At 39.7% G+C, this 27,086-nt stretch overlaps 1 protein-coding gene across 28 annotated transcripts in view; it reads right to left on the reverse strand.

The window, feature by feature from the left end:
• DTNA (dystrobrevin alpha) overlaps positions 1 to 27,086 on the reverse strand; it is a 414,322-nt gene that overhangs the window by 44,107 nt on the left and 343,129 nt on the right. For 8 of the 28 annotated variants that reach the window (XM_043444242.1, XM_043444243.1, XM_043444245.1 and 5 more), the window contains 5 exons: positions 25,468 to 25,551; positions 23,675 to 23,764; positions 15,348 to 15,425; positions 14,698 to 14,790; positions 195 to 282 (listed from right to left, as the gene is read on the reverse strand). In XM_043444242.1, coding sequence (XP_043300177.1) covers positions 195 to 282; positions 14,698 to 14,790; positions 15,348 to 15,425; positions 23,675 to 23,764; positions 25,468 to 25,551 — 433 coding nt within the window. Of the gene's footprint in view, positions 1 to 194; positions 283 to 9,700; positions 9,925 to 14,697; positions 14,791 to 15,347; positions 15,426 to 23,674; positions 23,765 to 23,839; positions 24,125 to 25,467; positions 25,552 to 27,086 lie in introns of those variants that run through there. The other 20 variants (XM_043444257.1, XM_043444254.1, XM_043444261.1 and 17 more) reach the window with 7 other exon arrangements.

Genomic DNA, 27,086 nt, shown 5'->3' on the forward strand with positions numbered 1-27,086 from the left:
TGTTGTCCCAGAATTCCTCAAGCTCCGATTCACGCTAGACCAGAATGATAGCTGAAAAGTAAAAAATGGAAGCAGCAGAAGCCAGATTGTTTTTAGGTCTTGCAGATGGCTCAGTAGCAACCACTTGGCTCTGCTGCTGTGGCACCAGCAACAGGACCACGGGCGATGTGACATCTCGCACGCAGACTACTTACAGACGAAGTGGACTCTGCCGCCAGTCTGGCCGCGTATCTGGCGATCAGCCGGTGCTCTTCATCAAGCCGGTTGGAGCTCTCAAGCATACTGTTGGTAACAGAGCAAGAAGGAGCCTGTTAGGCAACTGAGAAAGACAGACTCGTTCATACTACCACCCAGGGAAGGGGGAGGGGCTTGCTCTTTCAATTTTTCAGTGCAAAAAATTTGAAAGCCAAAACAAAGTCCTGTTAGATTATTAACATCAGACTCAGATTTCTGAAAAAGTGAAAAGTGAAAGTGTTAGTCACTCAGTCATGTCTGACTCTTTGCAACCCCATGGACTGTAGCTCACCAGGCCCCTCTGTCCATGAGACTGTCCAGGCAAGAATACTGGAGTGGGTAGCCATGTCCTGCTCCAGGGGATCTTTCTGACCCAGGAACTGAACCCGTGTCTCTTATGTCTGCTGCATTGCAGGCAAATTCTTTACCATCTGAACCACCAGGGAAGCCCTGACATGATCTAATATGTGGCCAGGAAGGTCATTAATAAATCTTGATTTACTAAGAAAGCTCCCAGGAGTAGTGACTTTTCTGATCTATATTTCTGATCAATACTTTAAGTTGTATTGCCTTTAACCATTTTATTTCTTTATTACCCCAGTAACATGTACTCCTTGGGAAACTGATGTGTTAGACAATAAGAAAGCAAGAAGGAAGAAGAAACGGACTGTGTTCGGGTCCCAGGGATCTCCACCTCTTGATATTCACACTCCTGTGTGTAACCCTCTCCCTTTATAATGGACAGGACTTACAGACTTGCTTCTAGTGAATGGCTCGTGGCAGAAGTGATGGAAGGTAACTTCTAAGAGTAGGTTATAAAAAGGCCCTGACTTCCGTCTTGGACATGCTTTTATTTTCCGGTCTCTTGAGCTCTTTTGGGTTGCTTGCCCTTTGGGAAGCTGGAAGCCATGTCATAGGCTGCTCTGTGGCAAGTCCTAGGTGAGGAGGAACTGAAGTTGGCTAGTAACCATGTAACTGGACTGCCTTTGGTAGGGCCTTTAGATGAGACCACAGCCCAGTGGACAGTTTGATCAGCACCCCGGGTCCCCAGCCACAGACACCTAAGCCATACGTGGATTCCTGACCCACTGTCTTTGTTGTTTCCAGCTGCTAAACTTTGAGGTAATTTCTTATACAGCAGTACACGATGAATATAATTTCTCATCTACCATATTACTACCCAGGTAACTTGCTGCTTTATATTTACTTAATGGCAACCCACTCCAGTACTCTTGCCTAGAAAATTCCATGGACCGAGGAGCCTGGTAGGCTACAGTCCATGGGGTCGCAAAGAGTCGGACACGACTGAGCGACTTCACTTTCCAGAGAAGTAGAATTATATTAATAGTAATAGGATCTAATGGTGTGAATCATTTAGTGTCTCCTATAAATTTATGAAAATTCTTCCTACTAGGATAAGATTAGTCTGACCCCTTAAAAACCTCCTAAAAACTGCAGGACTTCCCTGGCACTTAAGATTCTGTGCTTCCAAGGCAAGGGGTGTAGGTTAGATCTGTGGTTGGGGAACTAAGATCTCCCATGCCTCATGGGGTGCAGCCCCCCCAAAAAAAAAAGAAGGAAAGAAAGAAAAAAAAAAACACTAATGCAAATAGAAGCATTATCAATTCTCCCAGAGAGCTGATATTTCAGAAAGCCCGTCACTTAAGACTAAGTTTTGGGTGCTAATAAAATTTTTGTTTGTTTGTTTGTGAGACATACCAGTAACACTAATCCTGTTAGTAGACTAGTTAGCCAACTAGTTTGGTTTATCAGTTATCATGGTGAGTATCAGGTCAGGAACAAGATTAGAAACCAGTTTCTTCTCAACCCCCAAATATACTTATATTGTCCTCCACTGGCTCTTACATTTAAGTTTGTTCCTTAAAAAAATTAATCCTCATGATTATACATTAAAAATGACACACTTCTCTGCCAACATTAAGGTTATAAGAATTACCCACCAAAAAGACTTGGATTCACATAAAGTAACACACATTTATATTATTTATGTGTACATTTACATACACAGTAAACATGCAACAGAGTCTTTTAACCTTTGTTCTAAAGTGAGAAGATGAGTGAAACTCAGCATATTAGCTATGTCACTTCCAAAAATAGCTCTTCTTGGCTCAGCAGAATACATTAGTGTAAGCTTTTTTTTTTCTGGTCATTTGGAAGATATTCCTGTCTCCACTATCTCTGCTTTGTCTACATTTCTCACATAAGTAAACTATATCTATTCTTATTCTGAATGCTTCCACTAGACTATGCCATTTTCTGTAAGCTACCATTTCCTACTTAGGATATTCCTGAATTTCTCCATTTACCCAATTATTTCTCCATCATCAGAGAAATAGTCTTCTATTTCCTGCTGCCCAAATGAGATAATGCATGGAAAAAGCATCAAGCTAATATGATTCCTGTGTTGTGCTAAATCGCTTCAGTCATGTCCAACTCTTAGCGACCCCATGGACTGTAACCTGCCAGGTTCCCCTGTCCATGGGATTCTCCAGGCAAGAATACTGAAGTGGGTTGCTGTGCCCTTCTCCAGGGGAACTTCCTGACCCAGGGATCAAAATATGATGCCTAGAATACATTAAATGCTCAAAAATATTAGTTAATATAATTTTATTGTTATTTTGCCTCTGAAGTAACCTGTTCAGATTCACTAATGAGTCTTGTCTCCTTCAAAATGTCACATCCATTCCATCAACTATCTAGAGCATATGTATAGTGTGTATACATATCATGGAGGGATCTTGTGAAAATTCAGTCTCTGATTCTAGAGTGGGGGTGGTGGGATAGGATGGGATCACAGAACCTGTATTTCCAGCAAGTTCTCAAAATATGTTAATATTTCATTTTGGTAGCAAGGATCTAGAAGATCTTGAAAATAAAATGGAAAAGTTAAACATGTGAAATGAACCCTAAATGTAAACTGTATAAAGAGATCATTTTTCGTATCCATATAGCATTGTGATATTTTACAAATATTCCCTTAAGATAGATATTCTTAGATTCAGGGCTCACCTATGTGTAGTACTGTTCCCAGTGGATTGAGGTTTCAATCAGCATACCAATTCAGACTTGGAATAAGAAACTATTTTACTAGCCAAAGGCTGAATTAGTTCTGGACAATGGATGTTTTAAAACGGATGTTTAAAACAGATGTTTTATAATACATGTCTGCACTTTGCAGTGGTTAAAAATAATAGCTGAATTTCTTGCTACAGCTTTAATAAGAAAGTGAAAGTTATCCTGTCCTTACTTTAAAATAAAACTGCCCCACAAAGAAACAATTTAATTTGATTTTTAACACATTTATCATTTTCTGGTTGGTATATTAGAGACCATGTGTCTAATTCAACACAGTTTATGTAGACAAGGCCCACTGCTCTAAGCTTGGGACAACGATCTGTTTGACTGCCTGAAAGTGACTTTGTCAGAAACATTTGTGAGTGTTTTGATAAACAAATAATAAAAAAAACCTTGATAAAGGAAAAAAAAACTCATGAAAAAAGTACTTTTTATCATGAATGACCAGAAGGTATAAATAATACGAAGGTTACATAAAAGGAGCCTCCTGGAAATGTAAGACGTGAAGGTATGGGATTTTGTCTAGTAAGCTATAACTCATACTTCCCTGCCCCTCCTTCCCCAGCACCGAGTGAATGGGGGGTGAAATGATAGATCACCCCTATGCGCACACAAACAATTTATAAGTCCACATGTGCAATTTCAGTATGTTCACATTATACAAGGGTGAATGAAGCAGTCCCCTAATAAATTCCATTATTTCAAGACTTCAATTACAAATAGTCGAAAGTAAATGACCAATAATCCCTAAATCATTAAAGAAATACCAATTCCAACATCATCTCCATCCTTGCCTATTCATTTCCAGATTTTACAATCTTGGTACAAGACCAAGATGAATTAAAAAGAGGCCGCTGTGTAGAATGGGGAAATCTATTATTTTGCAAGTTCTCCATTTTCTATCTTAAATACACGGCCAGCGTCTGTTGCTGTGATTTCAAAATGGCATCTGGGAAACTTGAGTGGCCCCAGCAGAGCTAGGGCTTCCTAAATTATGATGTAGTAGCAATTTCTGGGAACTCAACATTTGTTCACATTTCTCTGGTATCTCTACAGGCCTGTTTCCCTGGCGGCCCAGGGTTTAGGACTTCACACTCTCACTGCTGAGGGCTCAGGGTCATTCAATCCCTGGTTGAGGATCTAAAATACTACAAGATATGCAGCAAAAAAAAAAAAAAAAATCAGAATAAATGTAAAAAAATGTATTTGTCTACACTTGGGTCGTGAAAAGATTCACCTATGTTAAAAAAACAAAACAAATAATAAGGTGATCCAAAGGGCACCAGAAATACCTCTTCATTTTTCCTTAGTATTTTTTCCATTTGTCAGAATGGTGACAGAAACTTTATCACTAGAGATTACTTTTTATGGTCATTAAGTGTGACTGCTCTTTTATTAAAATGCAAATAGCTATTAGGAAGATTACTGCCTGAGAAGGCATTACTAGTTATTACTTAAAGGGGAGGATGACTTTTCCCTTATCTTTCACAGTTGGTTAAGAGCAAAATGCCATAGGAGTCTTCTTCCCTAGTGGCTCAGGTGGTAAAGAACCCGCCTGCAATGCAGGAGACCTGGATTTGATCCCTGGGTCAGGAAAATCCCCTGGAGAAGGGGATGCCTACCCACTTTAGTATTCTTGCCTGGAGAGTTCCATGGACCGAGAAGCCTGGTGGGCTACAGTCCATGGGGTTGGAAAGAGTTGGACATGACTGAGCGACTAACACACACACACACACACACACACACACACACACACACAAGGGGAGGATGACTTTTCTTTATCTTTCACAGTTGGTTGAGCGCAAAATGCCATAGGAATCTTCATGGATGATAATAATAATGATAATAGTAACTTACAAAAAGAAAGCCTTCTCTTTAGGGGTGCCTTCAAACTCCTTTATCAAGACCCTGACTTTGATAACCCACTATGTTATAATCGTCCACCAAGGCTTTACCTTCTACCTCTACACAATCTCAAATTCTTCCATTTCCTTCAATTCCAGCTGCCCCTGATGTGGCCCAGGCCACTGTCATCTTATCCTGAATGAGTGTAAAGTCCTCTCAACATTTACTCTGATTTGAGTTATTCTTTCTTCCAATTCATTTTCTGTCCTAGAGTCATCCATCTTTCAAAAGTGAGGTTGGTTGAAGCATTCCTATACAGAACATTCTTCAGTAGGTTCTCATTGTTCAAACTCCTAAAGAAGACTTCTAAGGTCCTGCATAGTCCAGCTTCATCTTTCACCCCCATGGCTTTACCACACTTAAGCTCAAATGCACCATATTCTCTGTGCTCTAAACAATCTCTCTGCCTCTCCCACCCACTTCCACTTGGCTAATTTCTCTTCATTATGGTATTGACTTTAACTGCCATTTCCTGCCCTCTTGTCCAACCTCCAAATTCAGATCCATTGTTCCTTATATATTCCACAGCACTCTGCACTGCACTGCTCTTATTATAACTTATCTCTTTGCATTTTACAATAATTGCCTTTTTCATTTGCCTTTATCCTTAACTAAATCGTAACTTCTCTGAAACCAGAATGGTTCAATCTTTTCACCCTTGGAACTTGAGTGTTTAGCACAGTGCTTGAAACAGGAACTACCCAAGAACCAGTTGGACAAAAGAACAAATAGAGGTTAGCTCATTTAGGCTTGCAATGTCATGGTCTTTGGACCACCTCTTTTGAATCCTGTTTGACTCTGTATACATCCTCAACATTTTGAGAGAATCAGAAGAATACAGATGAAATACTGTGTTTTAACACTAGCCATGCCATCTAAAATCCAACTAATTATTTATGCTTGGCAGAGTTAAAAATGAAGATACATTTTATGGCTGCATACAGATTCCTTATCTGCTTTGTATAGGTATTCAAGTTCATGGAAATGTCATTGTACTCATTCGTATTTATCAACAGTAGTAGATCTTTCCCATCTCACTCCTTCAATAATGGCAAATTCTCTTTTGGCTCACATTTTGTTGTTGTTTTAAAGATTAGATTGCAGACGGTGTCAAAGAGGTAAACTTCCACTCAAAAGAAAAGAAGGGTGAATAGCAGGAGGCAGTGTTACACAAGAGTGGGTACGAGGTGGGACCGGGTCATTTCTGGATGCAAACCTTAGCCCTCTCAATTACTAGCTGTGTGACCCTGCAAAAATCACTTAACTTCTCTGTGCCTCAATTTTCTCATCTATAAAACAGGGATACAGTGGTAACTTACTACATGGCTTATTGGGAGGATGACCATGTAAAGCATTTATAGCCATGACAGGGTACATGGTAAGGCTGATTGAAGTATCCTTTTTTACTCTTACCTATAACAGGTAATATTATTTGGTATACCTTTTTTTGCACCATGACGTCCTTATCTATAAATCAGGTGTTTTTGCTCAAGAAAATGTGATTGGTTACATGTCAGTATTTCAGGTTACATCAAAAAGAAGAAAAACAGTTTAGCTGAAACAATGAAGGATTTTATAGAAGCAATAGGTAGTCTTTATATCTCTAACTTCCTAAATAAAGGAAAGAATTAGCTTAACAGTGACAGTCTTCTCTTATTTCTGTATGCAAAATGCAAAGTGCCATGAATTTTTAATCAAAATGTCCCATTTATACAACTTATCAAGCAACATATGTGACCATGTCCCATTCTGCATTCTTTATTTTAGCACATTTGGAGAAAGCACACTCTAAAGTTCATCAGCTCAACAATATTGATGATGATCCATGAGCTAACAGTGCTTATTTTTATCCTATTACAATGCACTGGTTTTACAAAATGGGATTTAAAATCTAACTTATGTGCCTTCAACTCTATTCAAAATTAAGTGAGTAACTAACACTGAATTTATTCCTGTGTTACCAGTATCATACTAGCTCATCTACATCAATAACCTCTTCAGATTGGAAGTGTCACTCTCATTTTCCATGGAAATGTAAAATATATTAGAATTTATAACAGGGAAATGGACTCATCTTAAAAATCAATTTATCATCTGATTGATTATGCTGGGAAAACCCCTGTGAGTACAATGCAGTTCATGCAGATACGTGCACTGGTGTGTGTGACATTCTTCAGGTCTACATTTTTAGGATGTTAAGGAAGTATCTTTCTCAGAAGTCTAGTACTATGACTGAAGGTCCAAAATATTTTAAAGAAGAAAAGGAGTAGTGTTAACAAGAAGATAAAAACTCAAAAGGAGATACTTCCAGTATGTGTGGATAATAATTTTTTCCTTCAATAGGTTGCAATAAACTTACCCTTTTCAAAAGCACAACATTTACTGGAAAAAAATCAATCAAATCTTAGCCTACACATTAAAAAAATTAAAGGCATACAGTTCAGTGGATTCAGTGTAGACGTGTTTTAGGCTGAATTGTCTCTCTTCAAATTAGTGTTGAAGCCCCAGTCCACAGAATATCGGAGTCAGTATCCCCCCTTCTCCGGGGATCTTCCTGACCCACAGAATATTGGAGTCAGGATTCCCCCTTCTCCAGGGGATCTGCCTGACCCAGGGATGGAACCTGGGTCTGTCACATTGCAGGGAGATTTGGTACCATCTGAGCTACTTCGGAAGCCTGTAATCCACAGTGACTGTATTTGGAGATGGGGCTTTTGCAGAGGTAATTAAGATTAAATGAGGTCCGTGTGACCCCATGAACTGAAGTCCACTAGGCTCCTCTGTCCACTGGATTCTCCAGGCAATGATACTGGAGTGGGTTGCCATGCCCTCCTCCAGGGGATCTTCCCAGGCCCAGGGATCAAATCCACGTCTCTTATGTCTCCTGCATTGGCAGGTGGGTTCTTTATCACCAGCGCCACTTGGGATATGAGGTCGTAAGGGTGGGACTGTAATCCAATATGACTGGAGTCCTTATGAGAAGAGGAAGAGATACCAGGGGTGTATGTGCTCAGAGAAAACGTGCTCTGTGGGGACACGGAAAGATGACAGCCATCTGCAAGCCAAGGAGAGAGGCCTCAGGAGAAACAGTATTGCTGGCTCCATCGTCTTGGACTTCCATCCTCCAGAACCATAAGAAAATAAACTGTTGTTCAAATCACACAGTCTGTGGTATTTTGTTATAGTAGCCATAGTGAACTAGCACAAAGTCGAAAAGATCAGAGGATGTTAAAAATTTATTTTTGCCCAATATCACTTTAATTATTTTTTTTGATCCTTATTAGTTGCTTTTGCCACATCAGTGAATTGCTAATGATGATCTTCATCCACATTTATCACCTCTACCTAAGTCAAGTTTAATACTTGACTTTTCACCTAGTTTATCAGTTCAGTTCAGTTCAGTTGCTCAGTCGTGTACAACTCTTTGGGACACCATGGACTGTAGCATGCCAGACTTCCCAGTCTATCACCAACTTCTGGAGCTTGCTCAAACTCATGTCCATCGAGTCGGTGATGCCATCCAGCCATCTCATCCTCTGTCGTCCCCTTCTCCTCCTGCCTTCAACCTTTCCCAGCATCAGGGTCTTTTCCAAGGAGTCAGTTTTTCACATCAGGTGGCCAAAGTATTGGAGTTTCAGCTTCAGCATCAGTCCTTTCAATGAATATTCAGGACTGATTTCCTTTATGGACTGGTTGGATCTCCTTGCAGTCCAAGAGACTTTCAAGAGTCTTCTCCAATACCACAGTTCAAAAGCATCAATTCTTCAGCGCTCAGCTTTCTTTATAGTCCAACTCTCACATCCATACATGACTACTGGAAAAATCATAGCTTTGACTAGACAGACCTTTGTCGAGAAAGTAACGTCTATGCTGTCTAGGTTGGTTATAGCTTTTCTTCCAAGGAGCAAGAGTCTTTTAATTTCATGGCTGCAGTCACCATCTGTAGTGATTTTGGAGCTCAACAAAATAAAGTCTCTTACTGTTACCATTGTTTTCCCATCTATTTGCCATGAAGTGATGGGACCAGATGCCATGATCTTAGTTTTCTAAATGTTGAGTTTTAAGCCAACTTTTCCACTCTCCTCTCACTTTATCAAGAGGCTCTCTAGTTCTTCTTTGCTTTCTGCCATAAGGGTTGTGTCATCTGCATATCTGAGGTTATTGATATTTTTCCCGGAAATCTTGATTCCAGCTTGTGCTTCATCCAGCCCAGCGTTTCTCATGATGTACTCTGCATAGAAGTTAAATAAGCAGGGTGACAATATACAGCCTTGATGTACTCCTTTCCCGATTTGGAACCTGTCTGCTGTTCCATGCACATTTCTAACTGTTGCTTCTTGACCTGCATACAAGTTTCTCAGAAGGCAGGTCAGGTGGTCGGGTGTTCCCATCTCTCTAAGAATTTTCCACAGTTTGCTGTGATCCACAACAACCTACTTTATACTCTTATACTAATTTCAGGGCTAATTTATAATAGGTGATTGTTTTTAATAGCAGAAAGTATTTTTATAGTAAAAATTTTTTTCTGCGGACTCTTCACAAATTTTGTTTAGAGTGAGAGGGAATTTTGTGTCTATAGTACTATCAATAGTCTCCAACCCCAGTGGGCCTTTACTGGGCATCTGCTGTATGCCAGGCACTGTGCTGATGCCACAGAGATGGTGGTGAATGAGTCTGAGAAGGTCTGCCCTGTAAGCGGAAGGTAGGTAGTGAACCAACTAACCAAGCAATGAATGATTACAGTTATGACAGGAATGAAATACACAGTGTCCCATGATCAGACTAGTGTGGGACACCTACCTGAGGAGGTAGGTCCCTTTAATCAGTATTTGGAAGTCAGAGAAAGAGAAAGTTCATGCGTGTGGAAGGAAAGGGAAGGAGGAAAATGGGGAAGAATGTTCTAGGCATAGGGAAAAGCTAGTATCATGGTTATTGAGGCAGTTTTAGGAGTATTTTCAAGGAAATGATCCAAAACTGATGTGACTAAGTATTGTGGTTGAGCGGGAAAACCCCGAGGGAGCTGAGGCTGGGAGAGGGGTAGGCGCAGGTCAGATCACACACAAACCTATAGCCCTGGGGAGTGGTCTGGGCTGTGAACTTAAGTGTCGTAGGAATCTATTAAAGGAGGCAAGGGGATTTCCTGGTGGCCCAGTGGTTAGGACTGTGTATTTTCACTGCAGGGAGCATGGGTTCAATCCTTGCTTGGGGAACTAAATCCCACAAGCTGTGTGGTGCTGCCAAAAAAAAAAAGGGAAGCAAGTGAGCCAGTGATTACTTACACCTCATATGTGAAACCCGGAAATAGGCATCAAAAGGTCCAATTTCTTATACTTGAGAAAAACAATAAGCAGGACAAATTTTAACTTAGTTATATGAGGTCAGGGGCCTGACAAAGTGACAGCAATGGACCATGACATCAAAGCTTAGATGGTGGCCTACACTGGGCTGCCTCCTTCCCTCCTGTGCGTGCTAAGTCGCTTCCGTCGTGTCCAACTCTGTGAGACCCCATGGGCTGTAGCCCACCAGCTCCTCTGTCCATGGGATTCTCCAGGCAAGAATACTGCAGTGGGTTGCCGCGCCCTCCTCCAGGGAATCATCCTGGCCCAGGGACTGAACCCATGTCTCCTGCGACTCTTGCATTACAGATGGATTCTCTACCTCTGAGCCACCGGGGAAGCCCGTCTTTTCAGAGTTGAAAGAAACAAACCAGAAACATCTGACTGGTAAGTATCAAGGTTAATAATGATGGTGAGAGTTGTAAGTTGTGGGCTGGTTTCTGATATTCCTTGGTGTGCCTGCCACCATTGTCCTATAAACCACCAGGGGAAGCTTTAGGGGAGGCCAGAAAAAGCCCTCACTGTGTGATTCTCAGACTCCTCCTCCACCACTGAAGAAGGTGCTTGAAAACCACTAAGGCTTTTAAAACTTCACTTAGGAATTAGGAATTCTCCCTTGAGCTGCAGTTTATTTGTTTGGCTTATCTGACATCAGAACCAGCAAGGACACAACAGTACATCTTGGATTTAGCAGCAGACTGTTTACAAATGAGTCAGTTTCCCATTATGTTAAGTAGATACAGGGGAGAATAGATATAGGGGAAAACGCCCCCACCCGGAGTGAATTAGGAGCATATATGGATAATCACAAAAACGTACCTTTTAATCAAGAACAACTGTTAGATTCCTGTTTATAGACCATCTCATGAAGGATGCACAGACAGGAAGACTGAGAAATGAGGTGGAAAACAGATGGGACTCAGTATCAGAAGACCTCGCTGGCAGGTGACCTTGGATAAGTCACTTAATGTCTTGGAACCGGCATTTGCTTATCAGTGAGATGGAAATAATAATATCCAAACTTACGGGCTTTGACAAGCAGATTAAACAATATGTGGTAAAGGGCTTTGTAATTTTTTAAGCACTTCATAAATGTAAAATTTATTATTAATATTCTGGCTGCTGTCATGAGGTCCAAGAGACTGAAAAGTTTTGTCCTTTTGAAGCTTATAATTAAAATAAGAAATCACAATGTGCAGAACTAAATACATAAATGGTAATTTATTAACAATTCCTTTTACTAGTATGTGCTCAAAATATCTCTTAAAATGAAATAAAAATAATATAGTAGGATATGCAATTTTAGTAAATAGAGATGTGGTGGATACAGTGTGGAGTGTCTAAAAGAGCTTTCTGGAGAGCATGCATTTATATAGGCTTTATAATAAGCAATGTAGCATTGTGGTTATGAGCTTGGGATCAAGTAGATGAAGGTAGAAATCCTTGCCCCACTATGTAGTGGGTTCGTGTCTGTGAGAGAATCATGTAGACTCTCCGAATTGGTATTTTTACCAATTGATAAAATGGGGATGAGAGTATTTACTCTACAGGCTTATCTAAGGACCAGGGGAAATTATGTAAATAAAGTTATAAACACAATGCTTATTGTGAGGCAAATACTTTAAAACCATTGCTCTTGGGCTTGACATATATACACTGCTGATACCATCTACTTCCCTGGGGGCTCAGAAGGTAAAGAATCTGCCTGTACTGCGGGAGGCCTGGGTTTGATCCTTGGGTGGGGAAGATCCCTTGGAGAAGGGCATGGCAACCCACTCCAATATTCTTGCTTGGAGAATTCCATGGACAGAGGAGCCTGGTGGGCTATAGTTCATGGGGTTGCAAAGGGTCAGATATGACTGAGCAACTAGCACTTTCAATTTCATAAAATAGATAATTAATGAGAACCTACTATATAGCACAGGGAATTCTACTCAATGCTGTCTGACCTATATGGGAAGGAAATCCAAAAAAGAGGAGATGCGTGTATAGCTAATGCACTTTGCTGTAGAGTAGAAATTAAGACAACACTGTAAAGCAATTATGCTCCAATAAAAATAATAAAAAACAAAAACAAAATAAAAACACAATCATATGCTTCATATACTTAAAAAAAAGTAGCTCTTGTGGTTACCATCATTCTAGATCTCACTATAGTTGAATGACTTTAAAGCATCATAGCTATGATGATAATAAAGGAGAGGAGAGATCACTTCATCACTTACAGAATCCTGGCAGGTGTGGGGGATCATTAGCAACTAATTACAATAAAGGAAAGGGAGGGGGGAAATGAGAAAAGAGAAGCTGGAATTTTTTAAGGATGGAAAACAGCAGTGAGAATTATGGAGAGCAGGAGCTATTAAAATGGAGTCGGCTTCATTGATCAGCCTTAAATTCTGCTTTGTTTTCAAAATACAAATCACATCTAGCTTTCATCAAGTCGATGTAAGGTGTCTCTGCTAAGACAGTTTTATGGTCTTAAGTGGCCATCAAGTCAATATGATTAACCACTTGAGGAGGGAAAAGGGCTGGGAGTGTCAAACTCTGTGCTTTCCTCTTTGGAGATTTCTGTTACAACTTTAATTAAGAAAAGGTCAAAGAAGAACTGTAGAAATAATTGGAATGTGTTTAGAATTACAGGGGAGGACATGGCGCGAGATCTCGGCATTGCCTTCAGACATGACTGGATCTTTACTATATCCTCCTTTGAAGGTTCCCAACACAGATTTTTGGGGGGGAGGTAATTTAAGCATTTAGTTCTATTGTTTCAGCTACCATATAACACTGGGGGTGGTCCAAATTTATTGGGAGTAAGATGAAAACCATTACTTTTTCCACTTGTAGTTTTGGGAGGTAGAGATGTAAGAAAAGAAAGTAACTGTTTGATCTACAAACTGGGAAAATTTGAACAAAGAGATGGGTTTAGCTGAAGAGCGCATCTTTATCTCCCAAAACAGAAGGCTATAGTAAAAATTAAACCGATATGCTGAATATATATATATATATGAATATTAAATACAAATTAAGATAAATATATAACTATTAAAACAAATAAATATTCAATGTATCACTTAAACTCATGTGGTAATCTTTCAAAAAATATTTCTAAGGCATCAGAAGCAGTCAAGAGAGGAAAGTTCTAGAAACAAGTGGTTAACAATACCACGCGGTGAGAGTGATGGCAAATGTTTCAAGGATGCTTTCTGTGACACAGTAGGGGACACAGAAGAAAGGGAATCAATTTTAAAGGAAATTTAACCCCTAAATAGTTATGACTGCAAAAAAATCCACAGGCTCTTAGTTCAGAGAAATTATATTAGGGTTATTAAATAAAATCAAATATTTCTAAGGAACTGGTTTGGAAAACATGTTTGTAAAACAGTTGTCTAAACTAGGATGAAACATAGGATAATTATACAGTTTGTTTATTTCCATTCAAATTGAAAATGTACATTTATTATTAACTAACTTGCACCAATGGGAGGAATCTCCTATGTCACAACTAAAATAGAAAGGGAAAACTATAGAAATGCTGTTATTCTAATACTTTATCTGAATTCACACATTTAACACATTTGAAAGTAAGCTTTGCATCTATCAAGATGAGTACCCTGAAACATTTGTAAGAAAGAGTTGAAAGACAATTTCTCCCACTGTTATCATTGTTCAGGAAATGATTTCCATGGTATGATCTCATCCTATTTCTTTTCCACATCTATCTTAAGAGAATGGAGCATTGTTCTCCAAAATGGCAGAAACACACAAGTCCTCGGAATAAGACAAATTCTTGCATCACCATCGTGCAGTAATTTGATATGGCACAAATAACACAGAATTGACCAGAGGGACCCAGAGTCCTGCATTTCCCTAGATGCTAATATTTAGCACAGCACTCATTTACACAACTTGCCCTTTAGCTGAGATATTAGCAAAAATGTGAATTCTGTGGTACGTTGATGGGCAGTGTCCAAAGTAATATCACAAGATATTTTAATTGAATTGATTAAAAAAGTACTTTAGTGACACCTCTGCCATCCAGTGACTTTGGCCCTTGCTGAGACTGCTTGTCAAGAGATCAGACTGTTCCCCTCTCTCAGGACAGTCAAGCAGCCAAACCTGCACTAACCATGGTGGGTTGTTCCGGAGCATGTTGACATACAACCCGATGAGAACATGTTCATCAGCTAGCCTGTCTGCCACATTCAGGCTGTACTGTATCCTGAAACAGGGGCAGGAGGAAAGAAAGGATGTTGTTAGGAGAGGTAGACAGAAATAAGTGGGGCAGGCAGGAGTGAGTTTGTGGCAGTAAAGGCATTTAGAAAACCAAGCAGGTAAAGGAAAACTAAGCGATGTTCTATGAAAAAACACAAGCAAAATCCAAGCAATGAAATTCACAGTGTCATTTCACTCACTTAAAAAAAGATTTCCACTTAGGTCAAGTAACTTTTAAGAATGCAGATTTGCATTCTTCAAACCACAAAGTCCAAGAAATTCATCTGTACAGTAAATACACTGAAATAGGTTGTAAGCAAAGATTATCTTTTGGAAGATCAAATCTGAAGCTTAGTCATTTTTAACAAGGAAATCAGGGAAAGCAAGTAACAACACAGATGCGTCTACTCAAAATAACTACTTGGTGCTGTTAATGGGGTTATGATGAAGCTGCTTTGACTAAATCAAAGATGGTCTTTCAAACACAAAGCATCTTTGACACAAGAAATCTGCATTTTTAGTTCAGTTAATTCAGGGTTCCAGCACACTCTGGCTTTAACTTACCCTTTGCCCTTCAGCAAAGCAGGAGCAGCCCTAGCCAGCAGTTTGCTCTGCTCGACTTCACTGTCCTTGGGAGGAGAGCTGGTTAATAAGATGGGAAAGCCAAGAAGAGCGTAAACACGGCAATGCATTCGAGAATAGAAACTGGCAACAGAAACTCCCAAGACTACATCCAAGCTCCATTTGGACAGCTCTTTCATTACTTTGAAATGTTCAAGATGTTTTTAGATGTCCACAGAGTTGGGCTAGAAGTAGCAACCTGGCCTGAGAACTGTAATTACAGTTATGCAAGCCCCACTATGATCCCAGATTTGACCTCTGCTATTCGCCTAACAAATAGATCGCGTATGCCTAGACACAATGACAGTTCATTCATTCAGCACTCCCCAGACTCTCTTGTATACTGTGCTGTAGTTCACTAAGTCTTGCCAGCCTTCAGACCCCACACAAGAAGCTTCCTTCTGCAGCCTGCTCTCTAGTCTCTGCTTTTCTGTAATGAACAGAGAATTGAAAATTACCTAGAGACTGGTGTCATATTAAAAGTGCTTTCCTACTTCAGGCACAAATCACCTGACCTTGGCTATGAAGCTGCAAAGAAAACTTCCAGAGAAACAGAGAAATAAACCTTTGAGCCTTATAAATATATATATTCATACCCCTTGTGTCTATAACTGGTGAAGAGAGGCCCACCAATAGAGCATATTCTTATTATTTTATATTTACTAGGAAGAACATTCATTTTAATTGGTAATTTTATGACAACTTAGTTTTATTAAAGAATAAATAGAAATATAAATAATAACTAATAACGTGTGGCCAAGCCAAAGTCACCCAAGATTTACTATAATGAATATGCATGCTTCATTGAGAAATATATTGATTCTTAGTATTATAATTGTGCTTGTAATATGCTGAAAGAAAGTTTGTTATTTGGTAGGCTAAGAATTTGCCCTGCAACACTGATATACTTAAAACTATCCCTTTCTCCCTTCATGGAGAATAAAAAAATTAACTGTGTGACTGTTTGAATACCAAGTTTTAAATTACTTGGATAGAAAAACTATTGGATTTTTTACCACAAACTTCCCCAACTTTTCCAAAGTTTCTTAATATAATGTGAAACTGAAAGTGAAAGTGTTAGCTGCTCAATAGTGTTTGACTCTTTGTGATCCCATGGACTGTAGCCCACCAGGCTCCTCTGTCCAAGGAATTTTCCAGACAAGAATACTGGAGTGGATAGCCATTCCCTCTCCAGGGGAACTTCCCAACCCAGGGATCAAACCCAGGTTTGATCTCCTGCATTGCAGGTAGATTCTTTATCATCTGAGACACCAGGGAAGCCCATAAATGTAAGAATGGCTAAATAAAGGAACTAAAAATCTCAAAAACTTCAACTAAAAGTTTTAAGGTTTTACTACAAAGTACCACTTTTTCAGACTACAGAGCAGAAAATATAGCAATTTATAAATGAATAACACATTAAAATTATGCATATTATAACTGGAATTCTTGTAGTTTACAATAATATGTACTATAAAGATTCCTTAAGTAGTGAGGCTTATGGTAAATTTAAACATAAATTTTATCTATAAAAAATATCTACTACAGAGTAGGTAGTCATGGGTTTGTTAAATATATGACTTCATTCAGCTTTTCAGGACTGTACCTATTACTCAAAAAGTACAACTGCACACAAACAAAACTGACTTTAAAAATGAAGTTAATACTCTAGGAGATTTAATTTTCTGATGAAGCTAAGCTTTTTTAACAGCATATTGATTTTGAACTTCTAAGACTATGAAACATGTTGTCAGGGCCAAATAACCACTTTAAGCCATTGGAGTTGTCTTCCCACCATCCCACGAGGACAGCAAAGCCCTCTACGCTCATTACCCAGTAGCTACAGTCCTACCACTGTCCAGTCACCTCCCCCAACGTTTTTTTTTTAACAACACAAAATAGATCTACCTATTATATAATTGATTTCAGATCCCTGTAAAACCACTCAAAACACTGCGTGAAATAGTCAAAATTCTTCCCTCCAATTGAATCTATTTCTCTGCTTTGTTACATATGCTACATCGTAACTTGAGTCCCAGAAATTGTGCTATTTCCTTAAGTCAAAGGCGTAATAATTACAGTCACAACCTCTGATGATGAGTGTGCAAGAAGGAAAGAAAAACATGGGAGGATTAACCAGGAGGATGTGTTTGTTACAAATTACTCTGGTGATGCCTTATGGGAGAAAGGAGATGTGTCAACAAAGCCATGTGTGTCCCACCACTTACTCACTGGCAAGCTCGGGCACTGGAGGAGCCCTGCTGACATCACGATGGTGCAGGGATGGCAGCAGAAAGCAAGCAGTTGCCCAGATTCTCCTTTGGTGGCTCATTCTGTCTGTCTCTCCAGTTCTTTGGGCCCTTCTCTCCTTCCTCGCCTCCACTTGCCTGTCCCCCTTGCTCTTTCCCAGTCCCTTCCTTCCTCAAAGGGATTAGCAGATGTACATACACATCTCTTGTCTTTTTGTTGCCATTTTCTTTGCCTTGGCCCTTGCCAGTGCTGGTTCAAAGGCATCATTTCATGTTCCTTTCATGTTCCTTTCCTTTCCCACATGAATCCTTAGGGAAAGTAGTTCTTGGTATATATAGGGATGACATTCTCTACATTTATGAGTTTGTGGAAATAAACCATTTATCTTATTTTGCTACAGTTCTTAGCATCTAGTGCCAAGAGCATTTCTGACTTTTGGTCCTCACTGTCCACATGGTTTCTACACTACCTAGTACCTTGAATTCTTCTCTTCATCATTTATTACTGGGAGGCCAAAACTATGACCCTGGATAGAGGAAGCCAAGGGACTTCCCTGGTGGTCCAGTGGTTAAGACTCTGCTGCTAGTGCAAGGGGTGCGAGTTTGATGTCTGGTCGGGGAACTAGGATTCCCAGATGCCGTGTGGCATAGCCAAAAGAGAAAGTTAAATAAATAAATTAAAAAAATAATATAGAGGAAGCCAAGTGAATGATGAAAATAGAGGAAAAAAGGCACTCAAATGAAATGGATCAAGAACTGAGAAAGCAAAGAGGCAGGTTGCACTTAAAACTTGGGTCTATCAAGACTTTTCACGTGAAGTATCTTTACCAGAATTGCTTCTGCAGCTCACAAGGAGCTTGAAGAAAGGAAGCAAAGTGGAACAAATTTCCTCCTGAATTGTTGTCAAGGTAGTGACATTAAGTAGTTTTTGATGATCTCTCTAAAGCAATGTACCCTCACAATATTTCATAGAGTAATTTTGATGTTTAAACTTTCATTTTGTAGCTCTGGCAGTTTGCTTGGAGAAGATTGGTGATACTTCTAATTCACTGTGGTCTCTGGGATCTGGCACAACTGGAACCTAGAGCCTTATCAAGAAGTGATTCCATATATATGTGTTAATATATGATATTTGCTTTTCTCTTTCTGACTTGCTTCACTTTGTATAACAGGCTCTAGGTTCATCCACTTCGACTGACTCAATTTGTTCCTTTTTATGGCTGAGTAATATTCCATTGCATATTTGTTGTTCAGTCTCTCAGTCATGTCCAACTCTTTGTGACCCCATGGACTGCAGCATGCCAGGCTTTCCTGTCCCTCACCAACTCCTGGAGCTTGCTCAAACTCACGTCCATTGAGTTGATGATGCCATCCAACCATCTCATCCTCTGTTGCTCCCTTCTCCTCCTGCCCTCAATCTTTCCCAGCATCAGGGTCTTTTCCAATGAGCCTTCCATTGTATATATGTACCACAACTTCTTTATTCATTCATCTGCTGATGGACATCTAGGTTGCTTCCATTTTCTGGCTATTGTCTGTATACCTACAGCTGATTTCACATTGCCATACAGCAGAAACCAACGTAACATTGTAAAGCAATTATCCTCCAATTTAAAAAAAAAATTACAAAAAAGAAGTGACTGCTTCTGGGATGGCAAACGTTCCAATGGCTCTTCTGTACTGTTAACTCTTGGAGCTTCTCCATCTTCTGCATGCCTCGTCTTTAAACTTAAATGCATTCCTCCTTTTTTAGCTCTGAAATTGGAAACTACCTGGGGCTCCTTTTGACTGTGGGTGATAAATCTTTTCTAATCTGAAACCCAAGGAGAAGCAAAGCTATCATCCTAAGATTATGTGTATACCTGCCTCTTTTTCTTATTATCCTTATTTTCTTTTCATCAGATCCTGTCACTGTATAAAGACTTCCTTCTGCACACATATTTTCACTACTGGGTGTGGGGACAATCATACCCAGGAGGTATGACCAGGTGAAATTTGAATTTCATGTGTTCTGCTGAAAGAAAAGAGGCTGTAAATAATCCTTTAGATTATTCTTTTCTAAAAAATTCTCTTATTTTTTCACCAATTCCTTTTTATACTCTGTATAAGGAGTATAGGGAAAGAACATATAAAAAGATAAATTGTCTTCTTCCAAAAATTTTCACACACACACACATACACTCTGACATAATGGGTTCTAGAAGGACAGAATGATTTCAAAATATTTCATATTTATTTATTTAAATTCACCCTTTAGTTTCAGAGGATGACAACTGATGTCAGGATTTCTTCTTAACTGCAAACATTTTGGGGTGTTCTAGTGGCACTAGTGGTAAAGAACTTGCCTGTCAATGCAGGAGTTTTAAGAGACCTTGGTTCGCTCCCGGGGTTGGGAAGATCCCCTGGAGGAGAGCATGGCAACCCACTCTAGTGTTCTTGCCTGGAGAATCCCATGGACAGAGACGCCTGGGGGGCTACAGTCTATAGGGTTGCATAGAGTCGGACATGACTGAAGTGACTTAGCAAGCATGCAGACAAGCTAGGTGACAAAAACCACACACAAATGCTCTTTGGGTTTTTGCTTAGGCCTGCCATATAGTCTTAAAAACCACTTTTGCTTATGCTGTGTTATTACATTAGCTCTAGCCAAATATTTCTCTTTTATTTAACATGAAAGTAACAAGATTTAAATAAAAGTCTTGCAGAGAGCAATAATATAATGTAAACAAATTATGTATAATAATCATTACAATGGTTACATGGAAAACGATACTTGAATCATGGCAAATTAAGAACAGATATTTCCTTTTTTATTGATTCTTAAATAATTGATAAAATTTTTGGTGTTTGGGGTTATGAAGAATGACTTGTAAACATGGCTCCCTCCTTATCTGTCAGTTGGGAATAACATTTTGCTTATCACTATAATTACCACAGACTATGCCAAGGTCATCAAACTAATTTAAATACAATAAAAGAGTCCACAAGTCAGGTTTTTCAAGAGATAATTTGTTGACAACTCTTGTTTCCTTTCTATTTCTAGCCTTCAATATCTTTGATGTGAAATGTGAAATATCTTCCACATGCAAATCAGCAAACATGCATAAAAATAGTTCAGCGTCTCAGTGGGAAAATGAGTTGTCATCAATTCAGGCTGGCATGAAAGTCAGACCATTTTAAGCAGGTACCATGGAAGAAATAATAAGAATTCTAGGTCATATTTGATTCACTACATTTACTGTGTTCCCCAGATAGTATTAAGCCGTTATCAATTGTATTTTTGCCAAGAGATGCCTAAAAAGTTTGCTGGGTATGGGGCACACACAGACAGCAACTAAGCAACTCTAGTAAAAGAGTGAAGAGGTGACTGCATATTTAATTATACACTAACATTTTAGTATAGGGAACAGAGTTGAGTTCGAAGACAAGTTTAATTCAAGTTTGAAAAAAATCTAGCATCTCAGTGGAACTCTGGGAATAAAGAAAGCTACATGGGATAAATATTTGCAGAGAGTATTTACTTCAAATTTCATACAACATGACCCTAAAGTATAAAAAGAAAGAAGAAATCTTCAGGTGGTTGATTTATAAGTGTATATCTGTTTTTATGATGCTGGTTTATAAATTTATCTACTTTCCTGACTGAAAAGGAAAAGGCTTTAATCTTAGAAAACATTAACTATGAAGAAAACGGATTTTCAGAAGCAAAGGCTGAATTCAGTACCTCAGTTTTGTTTCTATTCACTTTTGATTACCAAAGCACAAATGCTTCAAGTTTAGTTTGAACATTATACATTAGATTAAATATCTGGATTGTTAGGTAAAGACTCTTTGGGAAGGCAAAGTTTCACTTGGAAAAATGAAAAAGGACACAGAGAATTAGCCTTTCTGTGGTGGAAAACGCAAGCAAATCAACCAACTGACCAACCAGTCAACCAACAAAAATAACTTGCAAATGCTATTTCATTGCAAAGAATCAAGATTTGGTAAATGCATGGGTAGGCAGCATATCTTCCCCATATGGACCCCTGGACCTGAGACAGTATCAGTAATTAACCAAATAACATGGTGATAAACCAGAAAACAGTATGTTAGATTGTGTTCAACACTGTGAATCATAAGCCAGGCTCTAATATTTGGGACAGTGATCAGATCTGGCTAGATGGTATACATAATAGCCAAAGTGATTCTTTTTGTGAGCAGTTAAGAGTTTAGGGGCTGTATTTGCAAAAAAATTTAAGAGATGTTTCTAAAATTGAAGATAAAAGAATCTAACTATTCAAACTTTTAGAATGCCCTTATTGTAGCTAATGAAGAAATGGCCATAATAGCCATAATTAGTGAAACGTTTTACACAAGAAAAGACTGGTTAGCTCTCTCACATAAATGAGGGAAGGATTTGGGGAGATAATTAAGATTTTACAAAGGGGGCATGATGCCAAAAGAGACAGAGCAGATACTCACAGGCACAATGCTGTGGGCAGTGTGGCGGAAAAAAGGGCCTTTTGGGCCCAAATTTGTGGTCAGCTCTTGCAATAATATTTGCCATAATGGCAAGCTATCTTTCATAAGTTTAATGCGGCTGCCCTATCATATATCATACATCATATACTGGAGCTTTTTACCTAGTGGTGGTAATATGCTTCCCTTTCTTATAAATTCATGCATTTATAAGAAAATAATCTAGGTTTAGGGATATAGTTATGACCAAGAAAATGAATGAAGTGAATTAATTCATGAATTGCATTATTTGATTCACACTGTATCTAACAGCTAAACAGCACTGAGTTCTTACACACACACACACACACACAGACTTCAAAGGGTTAAGGGAGAGTATCTTTGAGAATTCCCTCTTTTCTTTTAAGTTAAGGGAAAAGTTAATCAAGTATGTAGCTAGAAATCGATATCAGAAGCGGGGATGGGGCAGATAGTGGTGGTAGCCAGAGTTACACCCTCATAAATATGTGTGAGTTAGGTTACTAGGATGTCAAAAGACTTCAAAGATAGGCCCTCGCACCTTTTGAAGATCAAAGTGTACGCTTGTAAAGGACTCTAGGTGAGGAATGCCAAGAGTTTGTGGCAAGGATTCTGGAGTAGTGATTTCAATTCATCCTCATTCTGCTTTATCTTTGTAAGATCTGTCATTATACCAAAGACCAAAAACTCAGACTAAATAAAATATCTCATGGCAAACTTTACTTTTTTAATGTGGCCTTAACACTGACCAGCACCACTCTTGGCTTGTTTAGGTTTAATCAGATTTTCAAATGGGCAGTTACAATGGGGTAGGAGTGAGGGCTGAGCTCTAGGTCGTATTTCTTTGGTTCAGTTCCAGTTGTTGGGAGATCAGTGCCTTTAACTGATGTCCACAGTTGGCATGATGGTTTCCATCAACCTTAGTGTATGGTCACGGCTAAGAAAGAAACAGTGGATCCCCACCAGCATTATCAAATAATAGAAATTAAGCACTCAGAGTTTGAAATTGTTTTTTCTTTTTTTTGAAATTGCTGCTTCAGTAGGAATCAGACTGCTTACCTGGGGGAAAATTGGTCCAAGCCTAGTGGGACAGAAGGATACAAATCCTGAAGTCTTTTACTACAATACGGTCTAGCCATGTGATGTTGTCCTGGTCTCATCCAGTTAGGGCTGGAATCATTCCACGAGGCTCTTTAACACAAGAGTCTAAGGAATTGCCATCTGGGGTTTTACAAACTGTACCAAAGCAGAGAATCGTCCAAAGAAGGAGATCCAGTGTGGTACTCTTCACACACACACATCTCATATATACCGGTATGAAGACATAAAATCAGTAAAAGAAGTGGAGAAGTGGAAATGAGAGAAAAGAGCTGAGCAGTGCAGCTCAAGTTAGAAATTCTCAATGGAATCTCATGAACCCCCAGAAGACCTGTTGCTCCATCGAATCCCCAAACTACAAGGGGGTTTTAGTGATGACGTAGGACCAGCAGTCTAGCTACGGAGCTACTGCTACGATTAGTGATTCGGGGCTGGGATACTGACCGTGTGCCGTGGTCAAGCTGATTTACATACAGCTTTATGAGCGAATGCTCCTCAGCCACAGGGCTGGATGCACTTATCCCCTCAGGTAACCTGAGGGATGCAAACAACGAGACCTCGTTAAAACCTCCCATGGACAGAGCAAGGCCCACTCAGAGAGGAAAGATGTTCAGTGTACACAGCTTTATTGAACAGCACCCTTAAAACAGAAACCAGAGGCCAACCTCGGTGAGGATAGCAAGAAGTGCAAATTGTAAACAATGTGCTTGTGGTTCAGAGGGAACATTCTAGAAGGACTGAAAATGGGGAAAAAAGGGAAATGATCCTATTTTGGGTTAAGGGATACCATGCACCCTGGAGGAAGCAGAACAGCTCAAAGTATTATAGGAATAGTTTAGAGTGGAAGAAGCCATGTTATCCATCTAGACGTATCCACCATAAGCACCGTCCGAGCTGAAATGATATAAAATGACCTTCAGTAAGGATGGGGTCTATCTCTGCTGGACATTCATAGAATGCAGAGCTTCCTAATACAAGAATCTCTTTCCTAACACAGAGGCACAGGCCCGTGTTTCTAATAGATTTTACAGTTCATAATTTTGTTTTAGAAAAGATGGTTGAATTTGCTGGTGGTTCTGACAAGGAATGCTAACGGGACGTACTGAGGGCTTCAACCATAGGATTTCACTGTGGATGTTCTGTCGTTCAATTGCCTCCCCATTTCTATTTGTTACAGACTTGCTGAATTTATAGGAAGGAAACACTATGAATGACCATATTCTGTTTATTCTACTAATTATAATTATGGGGAACGTCTTCATCTCAGGTTCCAAATGCAGGGACTCGAGGGAAAAATTAGCAGTGTTCTAAATCTCACTATCTGTACATCTTCACTAGAACATCCCAGGATATTACAGGGAAATTGATGCCTTAGCAACTCTTTGAGGAAAAGATTGATTATGACTGTTTTTGAAACACATGAGGCTGTTCTATTTATTTTTTCTGACTGAAAGGCATGTTAAATCTTTCATTCATTTGCCCACTCCAATTTTCCTCACCTTTGTTCCTGTTTTCCTGTGAGCCTTCTCCCTTTATTTCTAAAGTAATTCTCTGGTGTTTTATTTGTCCTATTTGATCAAATGACTTGAAGTACCTCTTGACCTCTGCCTACTCACTGTGCTGGTTTGGGAAGAAGTATTTGCTTCACCTGTTTGCTTACATGGCAGTGGACCTTTGTGCTAAAAGATGAGATCTGTATCCACTCTCTCTCTTTTTGTTAAAGTTCTTGTTCTTATCATGAGTTACTTATGTAGAAACTATATGTCCAAATTTGGATTTGAGCCTTTAGCCTCAGGAACTCTAGAATTTACTAAGAAGATTCTTGTATATCTGGAGTTTTATGTTATGAGATGCTTCAGAATGTCCATCATAATTCCTTATTGCATCTAGAGATGCCAATTCCCCAGGTTAAATGGGCCATTCCAGGTGCTATAAAAGTGACTTTTTCAATGATATAGAATGCATGTGTGTTAGAAGTAAAACAAACATACCGCGCATTCTTACTATGGATGGATTGTAAATGCAAGTTTCCAGGAGTGACTTTCATCCCCAAAGCCATCCCTGCCCTCTCCAAAAGCATCCAGATGAATGAAATTGATGCCTTGTGACAGATATTTACAAACAAGTTTTTAATAATAATCTTCTGCACTTGGCTTACATGAGAATATTTTTCTTGCCACAGAATCAAGGCTCATGATCAAAGAGAGGGTTTGTTTTATAGCAGGACTGGAACTTACCTCCTGGTAATAAAAGGACTTCCTGAGGAGGGGACAGAGTGGGAGAACAGGGTGTCATTCATGCTGGTTACAGGTCTGGGTGGCCTAAAAAAAGCACAATGTGGATGAAAAGTTAAAACAAGTAAAAGTCACAAGTTAAAACTATCCAATCCCTCAAGGAAAGAAGCTGGGAAATCAGAGTTCTTGTGTGTGTGCATGCTAAGTTGCTTCAGCAATGTCCGTCTCTTTGCGACTGCATGGACTGTAGCCTGCCAGGCTGCTCTGTCTACAGGATTTTCCAGCAAGAATGCTGGAGTGGGTTGCCATGTTCTCCTCCAGGGGATCTTCCTGATCCAGGGATTGAACCTGTGTCTCTTATGTCTCCTGGATTGGCAGGCAGGTTCTTTACTACTTGAGCCACCTGGGAAGCCCAGTTCTTACCTTACCCAGGATCAACATGAAATTTTACATTTTCCAATTCAATTCTTGAAGTGAGCTGGGAACTTAAATTTCCTTGAGAAGACAGAATATCTATTAAACATTGAGTGGGGAAGATCTGTGGATGCCACAGGAATGTTTATTCATGAGCTTTGAGCCTTGGTGTAGAGTCATATTCTTGCATAGAGTGAGGATTTTGAGACAGCCTTCTAAATGGGTTTCCCAGATGGTTCAGTGATAAAGAACATGCCTGCCAACTCAGGAGTGTGCCTAGTTGCTCAGTTGTGTCCGACTCTGTGCGACCCCCATGGACTGTAGCCCTGCCAGGTTCCTCTGTCCATGGAATTCTCCAGGCAAGAATACTGAAGTAGGTTGCCATGGGGAATCTTCTCAACCCAGGGATCAAACCCAGTTCTCCAGGGGAATCTTCCCAACCCAGGGATCAAACCCAGTTCTCCTGCATTGCAGGCAAATTCTTTACCACCTGGGCCACCAGGGAAGCTCTCACCAAAGCAGGAGATGCAGGTTCAAACCCCTGGGTCAGAAGATCCCCGGGAAAGAAATGGCAACCCACTCCAGTTTTTCTGCCTGGAAAATCCCATGGACAGAGGAGCCTGGTGGGCTGCAGTCCACAGGGCCTCAAAGAGTCACACATGACTGAGTAGTGACTGAGCATGCACGTGCTGCCTTCTGAAAAGAGAAGCCCAGAAAATTTGAGGATAATCAGACTCCAAATCTTCTTGGAAAGAGGAGGATTCTACAGAAACTTCATCCTGTGTTCCACATGATGATGGCCCTCTCCTGATACACCCTGTCTGTAAGGTCCCAGGTGCAAAATCATATTGTGCCTTCTTTGACCTTTGTTCTAAGGGAAAGTACAACTAAGCACCACAGGGATTTACTGACTTTCTGTTATCTGGACATATAGTGCAAGGGAGCCCATAAACACTTTTTTTCTATATTATTAGAGGAAGAAAATAGGGTTCAATATTCCTCAGAATTGTCCACAAGCCTAAATATCAACTGCATCATGTCTGTCACCCCATCTTAATTTGTACCTCACCTTGTTATTCTTTCCCTATCAGTGAAGTCTTAGTTCAGGTAAAATGATAGAGCTAAGATCCCTGCCTCATCTCTAAGCAGTTTTTAGTCTCATTTTAGATTCAGGTGTTCCATGGTACGATGAGAGTGGATTCAGAGTT

The sequence above is a fragment of the Cervus canadensis genome, chromosome 23, assembly GCF_019320065.1.
Source record: "Cervus canadensis isolate Bull #8, Minnesota chromosome 23, ASM1932006v1, whole genome shotgun sequence".
Lineage (NCBI taxonomy): Eukaryota > Metazoa > Chordata > Mammalia > Artiodactyla > Cervidae > Cervus > Cervus canadensis.